The following is a 22,952-nucleotide window of genomic DNA, read 5'->3' on the forward strand; positions in this document are numbered from 1 at the left end:
CAAAACAAATATAATTTCGTTCAAGATTTCGTTAACGAAATTTTGTATGGAAAGTCTCCAAAATCGACAGTGAAAATGTTAACGAAAATGAGTGAAAACTCTCCAATTTTTCCCTAGAGGTACGTATTGAAGCCTAGTACGCTGCTGATGTGTAAGGAAAATTTTTCGTCGGTCTCCACCAGGACAACAAAATGTTTGCGAAATCTCGACGGAAAAATATTCACAAATTACAAAACATAAATAATAAAAAAAAAAGGAACATGCATCTCAGAAAGGCATGCAATGACAAAATGAAAAAAAGAAAACAAACAAAAAACTCAATTTCATTTTCCGCACACAATTAATGTCCCTGGCAATTGTTTGTGTGCGAAAAAGAAGTGGAGACTTATAAATTTCGCTGTGTCGACCAGCATACTGCAGAACAAAAAGGTGAACGAAATTTTTCGTTTACGATTTCGTTGTCATTTTTGCATGGGATTTTTCGTTTCGCATCAGCAGCGTACTAGGCTTTAAGGTCCAAATTCGTTCCCTAGAAAAAAAAAAAATATTTCAGGTTTCACATTTCAAGCCTAGCTGAAGCGAAACGAAAAATTTTGAAGTCTCCAAAGTCAACAGCGAACATGTTAACGAAAAAATACCAATAAAAGTACATTTCAAAAAATTCATGAAAAAACATCCGATAATAAGTTTTAAAGCAAAAACAAAACAAATTTAATTTCGTTCAAGATTTTGTTAACGAAATTTTGTATGGAAAATTTCGTTTCGCTTCAGCTGCGTTTCGAAACGAAAAATGTTCAAGTCTCCAAAATCGACAATGAAAATGTTAACGAAAATGAGTGAAAACTCTCCAATTTTTCCCTAGAGGTACGTATTGAAGCCTAGTACGCTGCTGATGCGTAAGGAAATTTTTTGTCGGTCTCCACCAGGACAACGAAATGTTTGCGAAATCTCGACGGAAAAATATTCACAAATTACAAAACATAAAAAATAAAAAAAAAGCAAACACGCATCTCAGAAAGGCATGCAATGGACAAAATAAAAAAAAGAAAACAAACAAAAAACTCAATTTCATTTTCCGCACACAATTAATGTCCTTGGCAATTGTTTGTGTGCGAAAAAGAAGTGGAGACTTATCAATTTCGCTGTGTCGACCAGCGTACTGCAGAACAAAAAGGTGAAAAAAAACATCTGAAAATAAGTTTTAAAGCAAAAACAAAAAATTTTGATTTCGTTCAAGATTTCGTTAACGAAATTTTGTATGCAAAATATCGTTTCGCTTCAGCAGCGTTCTAGGCTTCAATTCAGAAAAAAAATCAAATAGGTAGGTAGATCTGAAATATTTCTAGTAGCAAATGGAAACCGTCATTGCTTGACAGAAAGATTAATCACTTGTTAAAACGAAATCGATTTTTTCCACTGGAATATTCGATTTGACATACAAGGCAGACATACCTGTGCAAGAAATAGATTTTTGAGGAACTTCACTACAAATGTCATAATTTGTTTATTCTGTAAAAAATTGTTATTATTGGTAATTTCTATAATATGGACGAATTTTCAACCCAAATTATTTGCAAACAGGAATCTTTTCCAAATGAAGAAATCAATGAGGCATGGGAGGATTCCGAACAATCAAATGGCACAGAACAAAAATGTGGAGAAATTATTTTACTATCAAATAGAAAGTTTTGGTTTCTGTGCACATTTTGCAATGAACGTTTTCATAGCGTTGTAATATTCCAAAACCACATTAAAGGCATACATATCAGAGACTTGGGCTCACCACATTCAAATGTAAAGTTCGAATCTGTCGAATTGAATGAATATGAAGGATACCATGACCAAGTTAATGATAATTCATGGAAGCACAATGAAAATGAAAAACAAGACTCAAGTGATGGTGAAAAAGTAAAGAACCTGGATAATAAAATTGAGGAAATATTTCTAAACAACCAATCTGACGGTATTGATGAAATGGTTCAAACAAATTCTGATTGTAAGAATGTTGACAATGTAACCAAAAATGAGGATGAACAACCATCAAGAGTTTCTAAGGACATTAAAGATCCACTACCCACCACAAAGAAGGTTCCGAAAAAACGGAATCGCAAAAAGAAGGTACATACGTGTCCCTTTTGTGAGCACATAGCCTGTGATAATAGATCATTACAAAGGCATATGCATTCATCTCATAACACCGGAACTCGACATCAATGCGAAGAGTGTGGCAAGTGTTTCAGAAGCGGGTCTAATTTAAAATCTCATTTAGTTATACATGCCGGAACACGTCCATTTAAATGTGATATTTGCAATGTTGGTTTTAGCCATTACAACAGTCTTAAGACACATCGTTTTATACACACAGGCGAGCGTCCTCACAAATGTCTGGAGTGTGATAGAGGATTCGTTTCGAGTAGCGGACTTAAAGCACATTTGCGAGAACATAGAGGCGAAATACAATTCGTTTGCGAAATTTGTGAGAGAGGATTCTATACTAAAACTTTGTACAAAAGACATATGATAAGTCATTCAGGACGGCGAGCTCACAAGTGTACAGAATGTGATAAGGCTTTTCTTCATAGAGAAACTCTTACAAAACATATGGCGTGCCATTCGAGTGAAAAACAATTTGCTTGCAATATTTGTTCAAAAAAATTTAGTCACAAAAAGAACTTGGTTCAGCATGAAAAACTGCATCAAAATACTAAACAGTATATTTGCAAGGTGTGTAATAAAGATTTTGCACAGTATGCAGGCTTATATTGTCATATGAAGTATCATAAAGATAAAAAGTAGATGAGTTTTGTCTATTTAATTATTTATAATAAAACTCAAAAATGTATATGTATGTCAGTATTTAAATGAGATGTTTTATTTATTTAATTAATATTAACTTTTATGACCTGAAGGAATATATGCATTTGCCAAATTTGGTAAATTTCTTAAGACCGACTTTTTATGGTAGAGCAGATGATTTATTAAAGTAAGAATAATTGAACTTGAGATAACAACCAAACATGACATTACGATTATAGAAAATGCAAACAATATGGGTCCTGTCTCTAAACCACAACATAAACGGGTCGATCGATTTAGTTAAAAACTATATATCTAGGGTTTTTGCAAATTGTTGAGGACCTAAATTTACATCAATTGCATTATATCCATTTGGAAAATCTTATTTTTCTCAAAAACGACTCGTACGACTTTGAATACAAAATTCATTATAATTTTTAAAATACTATCTAACATTTGAGGAAAACTGTTTCGTTTTTTGTTTTTTATTTCAATTCAAGGTAACTCTCGTTGGAACATTTCTTTTGAAACTCTTTAAGGACACAGAAGTTTTTAATAACATTTGTTATTCGTTACATATTTGTTTTTTTATTCGAATAAAATCGAACTCGAGATACCAATCAACCATGACATTACGATGATAGAGAATGTTAAAACAGTGGGTCCTGCAATTCTGCCTGTCTGTCTTTATCTTGAACCGCGACCCAAACTAAAAAGCGATTTGCTTTAAACTTGGTAGGTAAGAGTTTTAGTAATTCCCTAGAGGGAAAATTTTTTTGCATTTTTTTTTATGTGTCGAATAATAATTTCTTCAGAATAGCACGACACATTTCTTTTGAAAATTGTTTTAACATTTTTTATTAAGAAAAAGGGTGTTTCGTTTTTCAAAAACAATTTATTATAGTTTTATACATTTCTTATAAAATTATTGACAAAATTGAATTAAAAGTTTTGTTTTATGAATTCTATAAAAAAAAAACTTTTAACATTCTAAGCGACTTTTACCATAAGAGCAAGGACGTGCGACCCAGACGTTCATCTTATTTTTCTCTATCTTTCTTCACTTTCTCTTCCGTGTGATAAATAAAAAATGTACAATTGGAAACTGATTTTTTAGCTAGTCTTTAGCAAGGCGCAAGTAAAAACAATATCTGAAATCTTTTGTCAAACTAAAAATCTCTTAACTCTTTGTGGAATACACCTACCAAAAATCTAACAACCGCGTAAACATACAACTTTGTCTGACAACATTGGCAGAAAAGTCATCTGACAATCGTCTAAACACATTTGAACATATTTAAAATTGTCAGATAACTTTGTTTAGGACATGTGACTTTGTGACTTCCAATTTCTTAATTATTAGATATTTATTTATTGGTGATTAGTTCTGTAGAATGGAAAGTGAATTTTGTGAAAGTATTGACGATGAAAACGATTCATCATTTTTGGAGTCGTCCGCTCACCCACCTCTAAAAAGGAAACAAAAATCTTATAGAAAAAAAGTGGAAAGAGATTGGTCCGACAAAGAAACTCGTAAATTAATTCAGGAAATCGAGAGAAGACGTGGGTTATGGGATTTTGGAAGTGAGGAGTATAGGTTACAAACACAAAGAGATAATTTGTGGCAAGAAGTTTCAAATGCTATTAATGTGTCTGTTAATGAATGTAAGGGGAAATGATCGAATCTGCGTACTACCTTCAATTGCAATCTAAAGAAGTATAAACAAATAAAAGCAAACCAAGCGGACAATGAATCCGCCTCGATTGCCTGGAAATATTTTAAACCCATGATATTTCTGCAAGGAATCAAAGTTTCTCAATCAACGCAATCTACTTCATCTTTGCAATTAGTAAATATTTGTTTGTTTTTCTGTATTTTAAGATACAGATTCAATTCTTGTATTTTGTTTAGATTTCTGCGCTTGATGACCGTCCGGTTTTGCAGCATTTTACCGAGTATGCTACACAATTACATACTTCTGCGAATGAAAAACGACGGCGGAATAATTCTGTACCAGTACCATTAGCAGATAAAAGTGAGAGTGCAAATTTCAAGCAAATTGCCGTAAAAGAAATACGGTCTATCCATTCGCAGCCAAAAGATCCCTCTATTGCTTTATGCGAATACATATCCTCGGAGTTACAAAATTTACCTGCGCAACAATGTGCTGTTGCGAGATCGAAAATAAGACGAGCATTTAATGACATCATGGATGAAGTTACTTTAATGGTAAATGCATTTTTGTTTTGCATTATCTTTTCATTCCTTTCGATTTCTTTTTTGTTTCACTTAAATCAGCATTCACCTCAGCCAGAACAGAAGCAAGAGATGGTTTTACAAAAATACTTTGACTCAAATGAACATTTGATAGTTCCAAAGCTCTCACCCGAAAGCATTTTTTTTTGAAGAGAACAGTGATTAGTATAGTACAAATTAAACTCAATGTTTCGTGCGGCGAACAAATTGACCAGTTATCTGTTCAATCTAACAATCGTATGAATTGATAACACAGCTCTTGGAAGAAATTACATTTTGAAATTACATTTTGAAATAAAATTTATTTTAATATTATAACTTCAGTTTTAAGATTTTTAATGTATCCAAATCTGAAATCAGAAATAGTCTATCATGTCACATTTTGGTGATTCAAAAATTCCCTTTTTCCACTTTTTCCTAAATTTTGTTCTTGTATTTGGTTTTAAAACAAAGAATCACTCTTGCCAATCGCTGTTTTTTCGGGCTAAGAAGGCATTTAAACATCCCACCCATTTAATCATCCCACTAGTCCAGTACTGTATAGGAGCGGATGAAAACCTTCAGATTTGCTTTGAGTGAAAAATATTTCGGGTAATGTTTTTTCTAGTGTGCATCGGCGGAGAGTGGAGGAGAAGATACAATAACGAGATTTACGGGTTTTGCAGCGACATCTACCTGGGGTCGAATTACGGCTTATGATTACGATCATACGTTAACATTTTCACTATTGCTGTCTCTGTTTAATCAGTAAAAAAAGATAGAGACACAAATCTTCAATACGTCAACGTATGATATTAATCGTGTGTCTTGATTTGGCCCGTTTAGAATGCTGAAAATTCAGCGGTTAAGATGGGTGGGTCAACTATCGAAAACCAAATAATTATTATTTTTTTATTATTATTTTTACTTCATTAACACCCGTTTAGTGGCTGATTTTAGGTTTTTCCGCGAATATATTCAAAATATGTACATAATATTATGTTGGCTTGTTTTTATGTATCGATGGTCTTAAACAATAAAACCCACGAATGGTTTTTGTATATTTAAATGTAAGAACATTTTAGAAAAAAAAAAAAAACAAACAATTTCATAAATGAATTTGCATTCCAAAACAATTATGACACTAGATTTTTCTATTTATTTGCATTTTTTAGTTGTTTTTTTTTTTAATTTTTTTATATACAAATACTTATTTGTATTACGTTTACTTAAAACTAACTTACCTAACGGGCTTTCGATCCCTGTGGGGTGCCTGTCTGAAACACTTCGGCTGTCCTTCGTACACTTTCCACAGCGTGATGCCTGTAATCATCTAGTCCTAGACCGATTGTCCCTAAAGCTTTGTCTTTGAAATGAAAATTCTGTTTTGCCGAACTGAAATAGAAGCGCATACCTAGGGCATTTCTTTGGTTAATATTTAAAAGAATAGAAAAATACGCCAGTATTGCGTTTTTTGTATGGAAATCAAGGTCTAGTATTGATTTATTTGTTGATTTGGAACGGTTTTTTTTTTCATAGTCGAAAACCATTCTGTTTTTAGTCAAAGTAACAAAAATCAAATGAATTTTACAGAAGTTGAATACATATGAGTCGTTATATCTGAAAGTGGTATAAAAATATCAATTTTTTCAATCAAAAATAAAAATTTAATAGATTTTTTTTGTTTAAATATCCATTTACTGCAATATTTTTTTTTCAGAAAAGTTGCGGTTAATTTTAAAGTTAACTTAATATGTTTTTTTTTTTATATGGACCTATACCACTTTCAAATATAAGGGCTCCTACAACAACTCTAAGTTTTGGGAATCATTGTAAGAAAGATGCAAGCATTTTGAAAAATTTCGAGTGAAGGACAAGTTCTTTCTCTTAGGTATTACTACAGGACATGGTATAAAGAATATTCTATATACCATGACTACAGGAGACCGACATTTTTTCCACATTCACCGCTGCTTTTACTTTCAAATACAATTTGAAACGGTGTAAAAATTGTACACCGCTTCAAAATGCTTTGCTAAGACAATGATTTAAGTATGATTTTCTTGAGATCAAGTACTTTTTTCCTAAAAAAATTTTTTTTATTGTTTTGGTCACCTGTTATAAGGAAGTTGTAGAAGGCCTCTTTCTTTCTCCCTTGTTCTGGTGTGGACATCAATGATGGTTATTCGGTTAGCCCTTAAATGATCATGAATTTTAACCTAGTCTTCAAATTGATTTTTTATACTACAAAGATATTGTGAAACAAAATTTTATGTAATAAAGAATTTATCTATCTATCTTCTACAAAGATCAGTGGATTTTTACTCAATATACGGAAAGATTTTCTTTCGTCGTAAATCCAAGAAATCTTTGAATAAGATCGACCGGCTAAGATAACTTAAAATTTTATAATAAAAACATTATGGTATAACTTTGCAATTATTTTTTCTAATTTATTATATAATTAGAAGCGTCGAGATGTGATTTTTTGTGAGTTATTAATCCAGCCTTTTGAGCAAATGTTTTCCCACATAATTCGCATTCATAATCCTTTGTATCCGAATGCAATTTAACATGCTGAACAAAATTCTTTTTCCACACGAATCCTGTCCCACAAGTACTGCAAACATGTTTTCTTTCCTTCGAATGTGAAAGCTTGTGTGTGTTTAAGAAACTTTTAGTATTAAAAGCCCTATCACATTTATTACACTTGAAATCACGCTTATTTTCATGTTTCTGTTTTTGATGTACAATAAGATGATGTCGCAGACGGTACGACTTACCACAAACCTCACAAATGTGTTCTCTTTTGGAAGTATGCGTCAGCATGTGTATCTTAAGCTGGCGGGCAGTACGACTTGATTTTCCACATTCTTTGCAGGGAAATAAATTGGTACCAAGATGGTATTTTAAGTGGCTTTCTAAGTAACGTTTTTTAACGAATATCTGATCACAATGATTGCATTCAAAGTTGTCATCTCTTCTGCTGTGTATGGCCGAATGGAAAAAAAGCATTTCTTCTGTTTGGAATGCTTTTGGACAGTCTACACATTGGAAAGTAAGGTCATTTGTATGGATAGGGAGATGTTCCTCATGTTCAAACTGTGACTCAAAAGTTTGGTCACAAATTTGAAATTCGTTTTTAGTGTTTGTCATTGTATATGCATTGGTATCATTAGATTGGCTTGGATCTGTCTCTGTTTCATCATTGCTTTCTTCAGAATCTTTCAGACAATAATCGGGTGTGTTTTCGAAGCTGTTAGCCTAATCAAAATGATTTGTTTTTAACAATTTACTGAGATGCAAATAGGAAAAAATAACTTACATTGTAAGAAAATAAATTCAGATCATCATTATGATTATTGTTTATGTGGTCGATTAAATTGTTTACTTCTGCAAAAGTCATTGCACAGAATATGCAACTAAAACTCACTGTTTTCATATCCAAATCTAGAAAAATTCGACCACATTCAGTTAGCCTAGATTTGTTTTTGTTTATAATTTCATCGGTAATAAACTCTTCATCGAGGAAGTCTTCCTCCTTTATTTGTTCTAATTTTAAATTTACTGTACTCATTTGATATCGATAGATTATTTTTTGTATTGAATTAGAAAAGAGACTGTATTCTGTGTATGTAAAACTTTAATTTAGATTTTTTAACTGGTTGTTAATTCGTTTACCATTTTTAATTGTTTAATAACTTGTTTTGTTACTACTTGTCGAACAAAAAAAAAACAAACAAACACGTTCCAGTGGAAACAGCTATAAGACACGTTTCTTTCCAAAAGTTTTCCAATTCCAATTTTTCCAGTTAAAATTTTTTGTTGTTGCTGTCATCCGATTTTTCAAAAGGAAATTTTTCAATGTAGGCCAGGGCTTACATTGAGCGATTCTTCTAGTTGTCTAAAGTCAATACTCAACTGAAAGTAGGTATTAGGTGTGTTTCTTATTACCACCGCACAGTGTGGTAATTCGCCAATCTGACTGGACAAAATAGAAAAAAAAAAGTTTAGCCACATGATTTTAAATCATGAGTTGAGCTTCTCAATACAATGGGTAACTGCAATTCATGTTTGTTTTTTTTTGTTTTTGTCTCGGATTAACGGAAGCTAAGCTTGAAAGTTGGTTCTTGTCAACAGTTGGATATAGATAATACAAAGTATTCTATTTTTCGCTTGAGTTTGGTTGACGATTAAAAACGCTGTGGTAGTTTTTTTGTTGTAATTATTTTTTTTAATTGTTAATCTACATTTGGAGGTAAAGTATTATAATTTTTATTTATTAATTACCATTGCAACTATTTAAAAAAAAAAAATTCTGTAAGAAGGCTAGGAAGTGCAAAAAAAAATATCTTTGTTTTTCAATTAGAGGTCAAAATTCTTCTTTTTGCCAGACCACGGGCAATATTCTATTTAGGTGCACGAATTTAATCAAATTCCCCTAAAATAATATAGTTTACAGTGAGTTTTCACTGTAAAATATAATATGTGTTGGTAATCATCAACTAAAAATTTTGCGTATAAGAAGGGTACAACAGCATCTTACTGATGAGCCCATAAACAAAAAATACCAAGACTGGAAATTTTCGTACGTCTTTCCCCCCGAAACCCTTTTGTGTACAGTGCTGTCTGTGAATATATGTGAAAGCCACCACGTTGGTAAATGACGTTAACACACCGCCATCAACTTAGCAGCACTTAGTGGGGATTTTCAAAATTTTTTATGCAAATAATTAGGTGAGAATTAGGTGAAATTTATTGAATCAATTTTACAATTTGGTGAATCATAGTTTAAAAGTTATTAACAAATTACGTAAGGCGTAAAGTTAGCAGCACTTGGTCATGAAATTCAAAAAAAATTTCTCCATAATTCAGTGTCAATTTAGTGAATCGTATTTCATCAGTTTCATAATTTGGTGAATCATAGTTTATTAAATAATAACTAAAATAGAAAAATTAACAAACGTGACGTAACGTAAAAAAAGCATTTGTTAATCATGGACACAAACCTCACGAATGAGAATGGCAGAGTTCAACACACCAAAACTGAACCTAAATTCAGATTTTTTCACATTGAACGCACTTAATATAAATGTATACTATGACAATGCGTTCAGGTGACGTTTTTCATTTACAAGATACACTTTGATTTGAAAATTTCCAATGCGAGTTACAACAAAAATGCTATTTTATAATACAAAAAAAGTTTGTTTACATCTTCACTAGCCCAGAACTAACGTTCAGTGGAAGTTACCCACAAGAAAGATTTTGTTTTTTTTTCGCATGAGTCTTGGACACTGATCTGTCTTGGAACATTTTTGAACTTCCGCAGATGATTACTTCAAAAGTATGATTCACCAAATTCTGAAATTTGGAACATTTATTCAGAAAAAGACCACAAGCATTTTGGTACATAATTCATAATTTGGTGAATCTTAATTCAAGAGTTACATGCGATTTTGTTTTTTTCGCGTGCGTCTTGGAACATTTTTGAACTTCCGCAGATGATTACTTCAAAAGTATGATTCACCAAATTCTGAAATTTGGAACATTTATTCAGAAAAAGACCACAAGCATATTGGTACATAATTCATAATTTGGTAAATCTTAATTCAAGAGTTACATGCGATTTTGTTTTTTTCGCGTGCGTCTTGGAACATTTTTGAACTTCCGCAGATGATTACTTCAAAAGTATGATTCACCAAATTCTGAAATTTGGAACATTTATTCAGAAAAAGACCACAAGCATATTGGTACATAATTCATAATTTGGTAAATCTTAATTCAAGAGTTACATGCGATTTTGTTTTTTTCGCGTGCGTCTTGGAACATTTTTGAACTTCCGCAGATGATTACTTCAAAAGTATGATTCACCAAATTCTGAAATTTGGAACATTTATTCAGAAAAAGACCACAAGCATTTTGGTACATAATTCATAATTTGGTGAATCTTAATTCAAGAGTTACATGCGATTTTGTTTTTTTCGCGTGCGTCTTGGAACATTTTTGAACTTCCGCAGATGATTACTTCAAAAGTATGATTCACCAAATTCTGAAATTTGGAACATTTATTCAGAAAAAGACCACAAGCATTTTGGTACATAATTCATAATTTGGTGAATCTTAAGGCTTGGCCACAACGGAGGGTACGCGGTAGAGGTACAGGTAACGGTACGGGTATTTGTATGGAAAAAATTCCAAACTGACACATCAACGTTCGGGTGTGGAATTTTTTTAATACAAATATCGTTGCCGCTACCCGTACCGCTACCGCGTACCCTCCGGTGTGGCCAAGCCTTTAAGGCCTTTAAGGCTTGGCCACACCGGAGGGTACGCGGTAGCGGTACGGGTAGCGGCAACGATATTTGTATTAAAAAAATTCCACACCCGAACGTTGATGTGTCAGTTTGGAATTTTTTCCATACAAATACCCGTACCGTTACCTGTACCTCTACCGCGTACCCTCCGTTGTGGCCAAGCCTTTAATTCAAGAGTTACATGCGATTTTGTTTTTTTCGCGTGCGTCTTGGAACATTTTTGAACTTCCGCAGATGATTACTTCAAAAGTATGATTCACCAAATTCTGAAATTTGGAACATTTATTCAGAAAAAGACCACAAGCATATTGGTACATAATTCATAATTTGGTAAATCTTAATTCAAGAGTTACATGCGATTTTGTTTTTTTCGCGTGCGTCTTGGAACATTTTTGAACTTCCGCAGATGATTACTTCAAAAGTATGATTCACCAAATTCTGAAATTTGGAACATTTATTCAGAAAAAGACCACAAGCATTTTGGTACATAATTCATAATTTGGTGAATCATACTTTTGAAGTAATCATGAAGTTCAAAAATGTTCCAAGACGCACGCGAAAAAAACAAAATCGCATGTAACTCTTGAATTAAGATTCACCAAATTATGAATTATGTACCAAAATGCTTGTGGTCTTTTTCTGAATAAATGTTCCAAATTTCAGAATTTGGTGAATCATACTTTTGAAGTAATCATCTGCGGAAGTTCAAAAATGTTCCAAGACAGATCAGTGTCCAAGACTCATGCGAAAAAAAAACAAAATCTTTCTTGTGGGTAACTTCCACTGAACGTTAGTTCTGGGCTAGTGAAGATGTAAACAAACTTTTTTTGTATTATAAAATAGCATTTTTGTTGTAACTCGCATTGGAAATTTTCAAATCAAAGTGTATCTTGTAAATGAAAAACGTCACCTGAACGCATTGTCATAGTATACATTTATATTAAGTGCGTTCAATGTGAAAAAATCTGAATTTAGGTTCAGTTTTGGTGTGTTGAACTCTGCCATTCTCATTCGTGAGGTTTGTGTCCATGATTAACAAATGCTTTTTTTACGTTACGTCACGTTTGTTAATTTTTCTATTTTAGTTATTATTTAATAAACTATGATTCACCAAATTATGAAACTGATGAAATACGATTCACTAAATTGACACTGAATTATGGAGAAATTTTTTTTGAATTTCATGACCAAGTGCTGCTAACTTTACGCCTTACGTAATTTGTTAATAACTTTTAAACTATGATTCACCAAATTGTAAAATTGATTCACTAAATTTCACCTAATTCTCACCTAATTATTTGCATAAAAAAATTTGAAAATCCCCACTAAGTGCTGCTAAGTTGATGGCGGTCGTTAACACGCACACATTTATAGATTCACGACATTCACCACACATTTGACACGAACACAACGATAGGTTCACGACATTCACCACACCTTGCAGCTTGTAGGCAAACGTCAGTTGACCGCCGAGTTTCCAGTCTTGGTATTTTTTGTTTATGGATGAGCCCAACTGTTGTGCCTGGGCGAAACGCATTATTTTGGACTAAAGGTCAAACAAAACATCAAATTGAATTAATTAGAGGTAAAGTTAATTTTTCCGCATTTTTCCGGTCTGAAATTAATCTATTAATGTATTGTGGAGTGTTGTCATTAAGATTAGCTATTTACATGTCTCGCGTTTTCTCGACCGCCATACAACTTTTTTCACTTTTCAAAATGAAGTCAAGATTTTCAAAAAAAAAAACAAATTTTCGAAAAATGTGTCAAAACTGCCAAATAAGATCGAAAAGACAGTTTTTTTTAGATCTTTTAATGAGCAGGTATCATCTTTGGAACATTTTTGACAATAAATAAAAATTAAAAACATATATAAAAGTTTTGTGCTTCAAGTTAAGCGAAAAAAAGACAAAAAAGGTGGAAGACACTTTGGACCGCTCTTTTAACATGAATTTCATTTCGCTTGACCAATATTATGTGATAACTAAATAAACAAAAACAGTAGATAGTGAAACAAAAGAAGAAAAAAATTTTTAAAAACTAAAAAAACGGGAAAAATATAACAAACGGAAGGTTAAAAGTCTCCTAAGTGCACCTATCTATTAGAAAATAGTTAAAATCAGTAGAATCGCTCTCCGCAAAATTGAAAAAGCATATTCCAATAATACCGGAAAGGATTTATCGAAATGTTCTTTGAGTGAAGGATCAAAATGTATAAAAGATTAAGTTCTGATCCTCTGGAACCACTAAACCACTGGAATTTTCAACTAATGAGGCATTATCATTGATGAATGATGCTTTTCTGTCGGGACATTTAAAAGAAGTTCAATGCAAAAAGGAAGCAAGTGAAAAAGGGCAGAAATAGGGTCAGGAAGAAATTTAGAGAATTATTAGCTTGAAAAACATCGAAGGCAATATAAACACAGCTGTTTTTAATAGGCCCTTATGTTTCAAGTTTGCATCGCACAAAAAGGAGTTACTTTTTTAAATTATCTGCAGATATTTTTAAAGGTGATGCCATTTTTTATGATTGTTAAGCATATTTAATTAAAATCATTGCTAAAATTTTAATTTAAAGCATTATAATGAGAAAATAAATCATGTATGTCACCTGTCAAAAACGTGTGTAAAAGTTCTATTTCTTAATAAAAACTAATTATTCTGCCTCTCTTTTTTCGTGAATAGCAATAGAGTTTTTATTTATTGAGATTTTTCAAGCGTTTTTTTAAATAATTAAGTATATCCAATCATAGGATATATTTACGGAAACATAAATTCAAATACTATAAAAATGCATTTTCTTCATCACTATTTTGACCCACTTTTTGCAGAAATTATAGATTTCTTTTTAGAAAATCTTTCTTTTTTATAGAATTTTATCTATTCATATTCGTTTGTTTAAAACTGTTTAGAAAAAAAGTCGATTTAACGCGAGTTATTAATTTTGTCCAGCTAGATTCGTGATTGGCCACACTGTGCAACCCCTTAACACTATAATTTTATAGCTTTGAATACGTTCATCCACCAAACGGCTCATGCAACCCTTTTGTTAAATATACAAAAAAACAAGTTGTCAAGCTTGACATCTAACAACAAAATTAATAAAAACTTATTGGAAAAAAAAGTGTTTTTTCACCCATAAATTTTTAGATATATATAAAAAAGAAGATTTCGTATTTATAATTTCAAATATACAAATTATAAATAAACTATTATTGAAAAATATGAGTTTCTTCAAAGAAATGGTTATTAAAAAAGAACCCTTTACGTTCGAGCACAGCTCTGGGGAAGAAAATCGTCATAGCGACGACAACGACGACGACGATGATGATGACCCAGGTTCCAGGTGTGGAGAAATATTTGTCGGTCATAATACTCAAACTTGGACATTTGTTTGTACATTTTGCGATAAAAGCATGCGAAAAATAGACGATTTCATTAATCACATAAAACATGCTCATGTAAATCTTCCACCCCCACTTCCTGTCGGATTAGTTGAGTCTACCCATAATATTAATGATGATAATGATGATGATGATGATGATAATCTGAATGAAGAAAGTAGTGAAACAGAAACCCAGGACGATACCAGGAAAAAAAATTCTCCTCAATTTAATCCATTGGATAGGGCAATGAATGAGGTTGGGATAGATTGGTTTAAATATCTTGTTTTTGTATTTAATTTTTGTTCATTTATAGTATGTAGATTACAATGATTTTTTGGATGTTAATGTGCAAACTGTTCCAGAAGTTATTTTATCAGAAACCAATGGAAGAATGGAAGTTTCAAAGCAAAAGGTTGATGTAAAGGTAAGAGAATCTTAACTTTCGATATGCAAACTTGTATTTGATTAGTATGTGTAATACCTAGTTCGGATATGATATTCGGCCTTATTACGAGTTCCATTTGTATCGGAAATTTGCTACGATTCCCGAAAAAACAATCACGGATTCCGTTCGTAATGCAAAATTTCATACAAATCGTCACAACGATCGGATTTTGTGATTGTTTTTCAGAAATCGTAAAAAATTTCCGTTACAAATGGAATTCGTGATAAGGCCGATTCTCTAAATTTAATATTCAAGAGTCCAAGGGCTGGTGTCCTCTTATTACACACTGACTCTGCACTGCGGCCATCTTACAGATATAAACTTGGGTTGTAGCGGTATGGTAAACAGCTTTATATAAAGAGGGTAATCGTGATAATCGTAAGAAAAGTCCATCTAAATAATTCAATAACTATTGGTCATACTGGCTTCCCGCACTTTTTCCAGTCCCAAGTTACTTGGAGAACACGCTGGTCTTCGAAAAAAAAAAAAAAAAAATGGTCGAGTATAATCATTCCTTCAAGGTTAGTTTTAGGAGAGAATTTTCTAGGAGATGAAGAAAATTATTTCTACACGGATGCATTGAACATGGAAGACTGAATCCCGCGAAAAAGTGAATTCAAATAGACTAAACCTAAATCAGTCTTCTTATTGTAAAGTATTCAAAGACAAAATTCCTCCTATAAAAGAAGCACTAGGGTAGGTCAAAAAATCGAGAACATTGGAGGCAAAACAAAACTGCGGCAAAACAAAATCCCAAATTAATTATACTCACCAAATATAAGCTCTTTATATTAATAGGAAAGTCCTCCGCTTTGCAATTTTCTAATCTAATCTAACCATTTAAAAGATATTTGAGGTCGATTTTTTTTGAAAAAAAAATCTTTAAAAATTAATTTTTTGTTCTTAACCCTCTGTCGGCACACGGGTGGAAATTTGGCACGAAAAAAATAAAAAAATAACATTTTTTTAAAAAAGTGGATGAAAATAGTTTCTTTATAATGGTGTAGATAAATTTTTTTTTAATAGTGAATTGAAAAATTATAACATTCAAACAGGCAAGACATATTTTTATAGGAAACAGATTGCTATACAAAAAAGGTGTTGTATACTTTTTTAATTAATCTAACCATTTGAAAGATATTCGAGGTCAAAGTTAAAAAAAAAAATTATTAAAACAATTTTTTACTTTTCAAAATTTTCTAATTTTTTCAAATTATCAAGCTCTATTTATGTAGAAGCTTAAACGTTCCACAAAAAAGTCCTTGCCATCAAATTAATTGCTTTAACCGTTTAAAAGATATTCGTTTCCAAACTCTAATGCCTACTTATTTCAATAGTTTTCTTATAACCAGTATGCATTGGGATTTGGATAGGAATATCTTTTACGGTTAAAGCAATCAATTTGATGCAAAGGACCACTCAAAAGGATCTGATTCAAAATAGATTTCATATAAGTAATATGTGCCATAACTGGACAAGGTAGGTAGGTAGGTAGAGATGGCGGTCGAGGCAAACCATGTTTGATTGACCCAAATAGCGCCGGATGCGCCGTTTTGATACCAAAACTTATGAAACCTGTGAGTGATAATTGGATTTATTTGAAATACATTTTTAATTGGTTTTAAAAAAAAGGGAAAAAACAAGTGTTAGGCAGTCCTAAATCCACTTTGTTGCATTTAGGAACGAGATCAAGTCTTTGATCTTTGATTCTGAGATGTTATCTATGACATTAAAGAATTCGCTCCCCAGAGAGAGTGCTCTATTCCTAGCAAGGGCGGGACATTGACATAGGAAATGGTAGACCGTTTCTTTTTCTTGCTGGTCCAAGCAGCTGCGACAGTAGGTATTGTGCGGTATACCCAACTTTGCTGCATGTTCCCCTATCGGCCAATGTCCTGTGCACACCGCAACGATTCTGCTAATATCTTTTCTGGGTCTAGAGATTAGGTCATATGTTTTGGATTTATTATAGGTGGGCCAGATTTTTCTGGATATGACGCAGCTAGTCAAGTTGTGCCACCTATTGTTAGCTTTTGTTAGGTATTTTAAGAAGATATCGCCCTTCATGACTCCTATGGGAATGTTAACTATTTCTGCTAGTGACTCATGAAGGGCTGATCCTTGCCTGGCCAGTTCATCCGCCTTTTCATTGCCTTCAAAACCACTGTGACCTGGGATCCAGATGAGAGTGATTGTGAGGCTTTCACTCAGCAATGAGAGTTCCTCTCTGCACTGCTGAACCAATTTGGAAGATGTCGTGACCGAAGCAATTGCTTTTATAGCTGCCTGACTATCTGTTAGTATAGCTATATTTTGGTTTTGATTTGGATATACTCTAAGTAATTTGCAAGCTTCTTTAATTGCCAGCAATTCCGCTTGGAATACACTGGCAAAGTTTGGTAGTCGAAAGGATTTTGAGATATTGAGGGATTCATAGTAGACACCCGAACCGACCCCACAGTCCATTTTTGAGCCATCAGTGAAAATGCAGGTGTCGAAGCCTCTCGTCACAATGCCCTCTTCCCAGTCTGATCTCGACGGGAAGCTGACCTTGCAATTCATTACAGTATTCAGAATAGGGGTGCAGTAGTCCGTGGGTGTCAGAAGCATATCCGATGGTATTAAATTTGTTGTGTCACTGTGACCAAAAGATTTTGCCTTCCAACTACCTGTTTCTTTTAGCCTTAAAACGCTACAAGAGACCTGGTATTTGATATGAAGGTCTATGGGTAAGAGGTGCAAGAGAACGTTTAGAGCCTCCGTGGGGCACGACCGGAGGGCTCCATACGTCCCTACGCTTGCTGTTCTCTGGATTTTCTTCAGTTTGTTGATATTATAAGCTTTACTGAGTGCAGGCCACCAAACAATGGCGCCGTAGGTAAGAATGGGTCGTACAACCGCTGTATAAGTCCATAGAATCATTTTTGATTTAAGACCCCATTTTTTCCCAAAGGTTTTACTGCAGGCATAGAAAGCAATGCTCGCCTTTCTAACCCGCTCTTCTATATTAAGCTTCCAGCTCAGTTTAGTGTCCAAAATTACACCTAAATATTTGGCGCTAGAAGAAAGTGATAAGATTTGGCCGTTGAGCTGAGGTAGAGGGAAGACAGGGATTTTGGTTTTAGTTGTAAAAAGCATCAGTTCCGTCTTACTTTGATTAACTCCTAGGCCACAGCTTGTAGCCCAGTTGCTAACTTTTCTCAAAGCCGTGTCAGTCATTTCACTGATCACAGGTAAAAACTTTCCTGATACAAGTAAAACCAGATCATCCGCATATGCCACTGCCTTCACTCCACTTCTCTCAAGCTTCACGAGGATATTGTTCATGACAAGGAGCCATAAAAGTGGGGAAAGAACGCCACCCTGAGGCGTACCCCTATTAACGCATTTAAAACAGTTTGAATTTCCTAAGCTTGCTTGAATTCTTCTTTTAGCATTGAAATAATCCAACTTCTGATATAGTCTTCTACTTCAAAAGTCACTAGGGCTTCGAGAATAGATTCGGTTAGGACATTGTTAAAAGCTCCCTCTACATCCAAGAAGGTAGCTAGGGTATATTCTTTAAAGTGTATCGAGTTCTCAATTGTTCGAACGACTTCATGGAGGGCTGTTTCCGTAGATTTGCCCCTCATATAAGCGTGCTGCGAACTGGCTAGAGGACATCTTTTAAAAATGTCTCTAATATGAGTTTCTAAGATTCGTTCTAAGGATTTAAGTAAGAAAGATGTTAAACTTATTGGCCGGAAATCCTTCGCGGATTCATGTCCTCTTTTGCCCACTTTGGGTATGAAAACCATAATAATAATAATAATAATAATAACTGGACAAAGTCTAATAAATACGCATGCCATGAGCTTCGGCGTTCTTTCAAAGAATTATATTGAAGAGAAAAAATAACAATACCCATCGCATCTTCTCTATTCGTGATATCACATTGGAAATATGTATATTGGTCTAAGTTGTTCTGAAGCTTTACTTCGCACCCACGTTTAATTAACCTATCCTTATGTTAGGTGATTTCAGATTTGACTTGCCCAGCATTCAAAGGCTGAGATCAAATTTAAGCTAATATCGATTGCAATACTTGTATAGACCCATTAATATAGCAATGAGTGAAACCTTAGAAATAGGTTATTAACCATATAATATTTGTTAAAAGCGCTGCAAGGTGTAATGTTTCATCTGATTTCTAAGGGAACTAAAGTACAAATTCTTTATCTAGACTAGACAGTTCTTTCTTTGACTGATTAGAGTCTTTTGAATCGAATTTAATAAGAAATAGAGGACCATCATGATGCCTTTCATTGTTTTAAAGGTGATCCATTCATGGATAACCTCATTTAATGCCTTCCAAAAAGAAGGTCTTGTAATGTAGTGATCTAAAAAATGCATAGAATGCAAGTATTTAATTATCAAAAAGCCAGGAAAAGATGCTCATTCTAGTAACACCAAACTCCACGTTGTATAGCTGGCAGTAAAAAAATCAGTTTACATATTTTTAATGAATCTTTAAAAGGCGCTTTTACAAGAAGATGAAATGTTTTGATATGAAATGATTGTAGTTATTTCTCCCAAGAGTAAGGAAATACGAGACCAGAAAATGTTTTGGAGGTTTTTGAAGATATTAGTTCGATTAAAGATTTTTTTTGTCGAAAAGTAATTCGGGTTAATTAATATAAACACTTAACACTATTTTGAATAAAAAAAAAACAGGATACAATGTGATAGTATTTTCTGTGAACAATTTACACCCTTAGTAATATGAAATCAAATTTTGATAAAATTTCAGCGTTCGGCCGTACCACAAATTCGTATAAAAACCGAACCAGGGACAGAAAAAGCCGACCAACAACAGCATAAAGATAACAGACCAGTACCAATGCAGCTAACATCTTCAAGAGGCACAAGAGAAGCCCCCCAATTACCAACACACCAAGGACCTATTATTCCACCTCAAGCAAAACCGCGAAGGCAGCGCAAAGAGCGAAAGAATCGTTTGCGTCGAAAACAAATAAAAGGGCCTGCATTTTGTCAAATATGTAAACGCACTTTTCAATATCATTCACTATATCGTAATCATATGGTGAAGCATACATCAGAAACGCCCTTCCAATGCACGATATGCAAGAAAGGCTTTAAATCGAAACAAGCCATTCGCTACCACATGAGTACGCACCAACGTCAAAAGCCCTTTCAGTGTGAACTATGCCAATCGGGCTTCTACCATGAATGGCAATTTGTTGCACACATGGAGACGCACCGCAGTGAGAACCGTCATCCGTGTGAAGTCTGTGGCAAAGTTAATCGCACAAAATTCGATAAAGATCTTCACATGCGAACACATACCGGTGATCGGCCGTTTGCATGCGAATTTTGTATGAAACGCTTTCGATTACGACATCATTTGAGCAATCATCTTAAGTTGCATTTAACATACCGTTGCGATTACTGCCGCAAGCAATTCAGCAATGGTGTGCCAATGAAAAAACCCTACTCTTGTTCAGATTGCATTGGAACCGCTGATACTATGCCGATACTAAATAACGAAGAAAGAGAAGAAGAAGATGATGTTGAAGGAGAAGCAGAAGAAACTGATGACGGTGAAGATACTAAAGATGGTGTACTTCGTTCAATACGACCGGCCCAAAATCATGGAGCAATGAATAATCCTAGCACCTGCAAAGTCTGCAACAAAACTTTTGTTAACAAAAGAGGTTTGGGGGTGCATATTAGCACTAAACATCAGAATATATTATATTAGGAATATTTTCACTACTTACATACATTATCACATAAATAAATCATATTATTTTTTATAGAAACCTAGATTAGTAGTTTTTAAGTGGAATCTTTTTTTTTGAAAGCATCTTAGTTTAACAGAGAAATAAACTACAACAACAAAACCTATATAGACAGATGTACTTAGAAAATGCATTCCAACAGCTGAGACTTTATAATAATTATTATTAATATTATTATTTTTTTAATTTAGTAACATTTTATTGAAATTCATTTTATTTTATACAAAATATTTTTTTAGGAAAACAAAGTAATGACTTCATTATTGTGCAATTTAAAAACCAACTTGTCTGGTACACCTCTCTTAAATTATATTCTTATTTATACACTTTCTTTTTGCTTTTATTAGAAAAAAAAAATAAATAATAAATTCAAGATAACTATAAAATTAAGTATTTCATACGATTCCGAGAAATGTAAAATAATTATAATTTAAAACAAATAAACTCAAATAAATTTAAAAAGTTTAATGAAAAATAAAGATTTTTGTATATTATTTGTGAATGTGAGTACTCATGAGTTAAATGCCTTAAAAAGAAATAGTGTACAAACTATTCTATTTTCGAACATTTAATTACAGTCTCTATTTTTTTCCAATTTCCAAATCGGTTTTTATTTACAAAATTTTTGTATAAGAACTTACAATAAACTAGATAAGCCCAGTACGCAGATCGCGCTAAACTAAATTTTATCTCGACAATTTTTATCTCTACACGCGTTCGCTAAAAGCCAAGATAAATTTAAATTTAAAAATAACGGCTGAATCACAGTTTTATTTACTTATACCAGCTTACATTCAATATTACATTACATATTTTTTTTACCTGCAGAATACCTTTTTTACGCTCTCATTTTGTTTTATTCCTCTTCTTTTATACAGGGTGTCCCACAGTCACCGCCGCAAATGAAAACCATGGATTCCTGAGGTCATTTTAAGTCAAAAAACTTTAGAGGTAATTTTCTCGTTTTCGTCCCGTTTTCGAGTTACCACGGATTTTATGAGTTTTGCTCTCTTGTCCTTTAACTGGTCTTATCTTTGCCAAACCACGTTTGATTTGAAAGATTTTTTTTACAACCAATCAAGAATTTATTACAGTTTAAGTTTTTCTCAAAACTTTTTTTTCTGCGGACAACCGTTTCGCCACAATTTTACATCCAACACAATTTTCTTCGTTTTTTAAGTTGTTTTTTACACTTTCATATCATTTAAGCCAAAAAAACACGTTAATGAGTATTAATTTTTTGTGCTTTTTATTAAAGCCCAGTTTATTTTCATAAAAAAATTAGTTTTATTTCATAAAAAAGGTAAGTAAAGGAAAGTATTTAAAAAAAATAAACAAACTGAGTGAATTAAAAAAAAAATAATAATTTTTAAATACAAAATTAATTTAAATGAATTAAAACTTTTTTGAGCTTTATCTATTTGTTCTTTTCTTAACCACAATAGTTCAGAAAAAGTTTTTAATTCAATTAAATTATTTTTTTATTTAAAAATTATTTTTTTTTTAATTCACTCAGTTTGTTTATTTTTTTTAATTACTTTCAGTAGCGTATTTTATGAAATAAAACTTTTTTTTTTATGAAAATAAACTGGGCTTTAATAAAAAGCACAAAAAATTAATACTCATTAACGTGTTTTTTGGCTTGAATGATATGAAAGTGTAAGAAACAACTTAAAAAACGAAGAAAATTGTGTTTGATGCAAAATTGTAGAGAAACGGTTGTCCGCAGAAAAAAAGTTTTGAGACAAACTTAAACTGTAATAAATTCTTGATTGGTTGTAAAAAAAATCTTTCAAATCAAACGTGGTTTGGCAAAGATAAGACCAGTTAAAGGACAAGAGAGCAAAAATCATAAAAACCATGGTAACTCGAAAACGGGACCAAAACGAGAAAATTACCTCTTAAGTTTTTCGACTTAAAATGACCTCAGGAATTCATAGTTTTCATTTGGGGCGGTGACTGTGGGACACC

General features: G+C 32.8%; 2 protein-coding genes across 2 annotated transcripts; one reads left to right on the top strand and one right to left on the bottom strand.

The window, feature by feature from the left end:
* The first annotated feature begins 1,407 nt into the window (after nt 1-1,407).
* LOC129909502 (uncharacterized) lies at nt 1,408-21,460 on the top strand. The gene is made up of 5 exons (XM_055986578.1): nt 1,408-2,793; nt 4,709-5,026; nt 14,433-14,990; nt 15,049-15,159; nt 19,970-21,460. The coding sequence occupies exons 1-5, from the start codon at nt 1,546-1,548 to the stop codon at nt 20,939-20,941; spliced, it is 3,207 nt and encodes a 1,068-aa protein (XP_055842553.1). The 5' UTR covers nt 1,408-1,545; the 3' UTR covers nt 20,942-21,460.
* Nucleotides 7,461-8,741, bottom strand: LOC129911500 (gastrula zinc finger protein XlCGF8.2DB-like). Its single transcript, XM_055989316.1, has 2 exons — nt 8,358-8,741; nt 7,461-8,296 (listed from the first exon to the last, which is right to left on the bottom strand). Exons 1-2 carry the CDS (start codon nt 8,607-8,609, stop codon nt 7,481-7,483), a joined length of 1,068 nt encoding a protein of 355 aa, XP_055845291.1. The 5' UTR covers nt 8,610-8,741; the 3' UTR covers nt 7,461-7,480.
* Nucleotides 21,461-22,952: the final 1,492 nt, after the last annotated feature.

Source organism: Episyrphus balteatus, chromosome 2 (assembly GCF_945859705.1).
Source record: "Episyrphus balteatus chromosome 2, idEpiBalt1.1, whole genome shotgun sequence".
In the NCBI taxonomy this organism is placed as follows: domain Eukaryota; kingdom Metazoa; phylum Arthropoda; class Insecta; order Diptera; family Syrphidae; genus Episyrphus; species Episyrphus balteatus.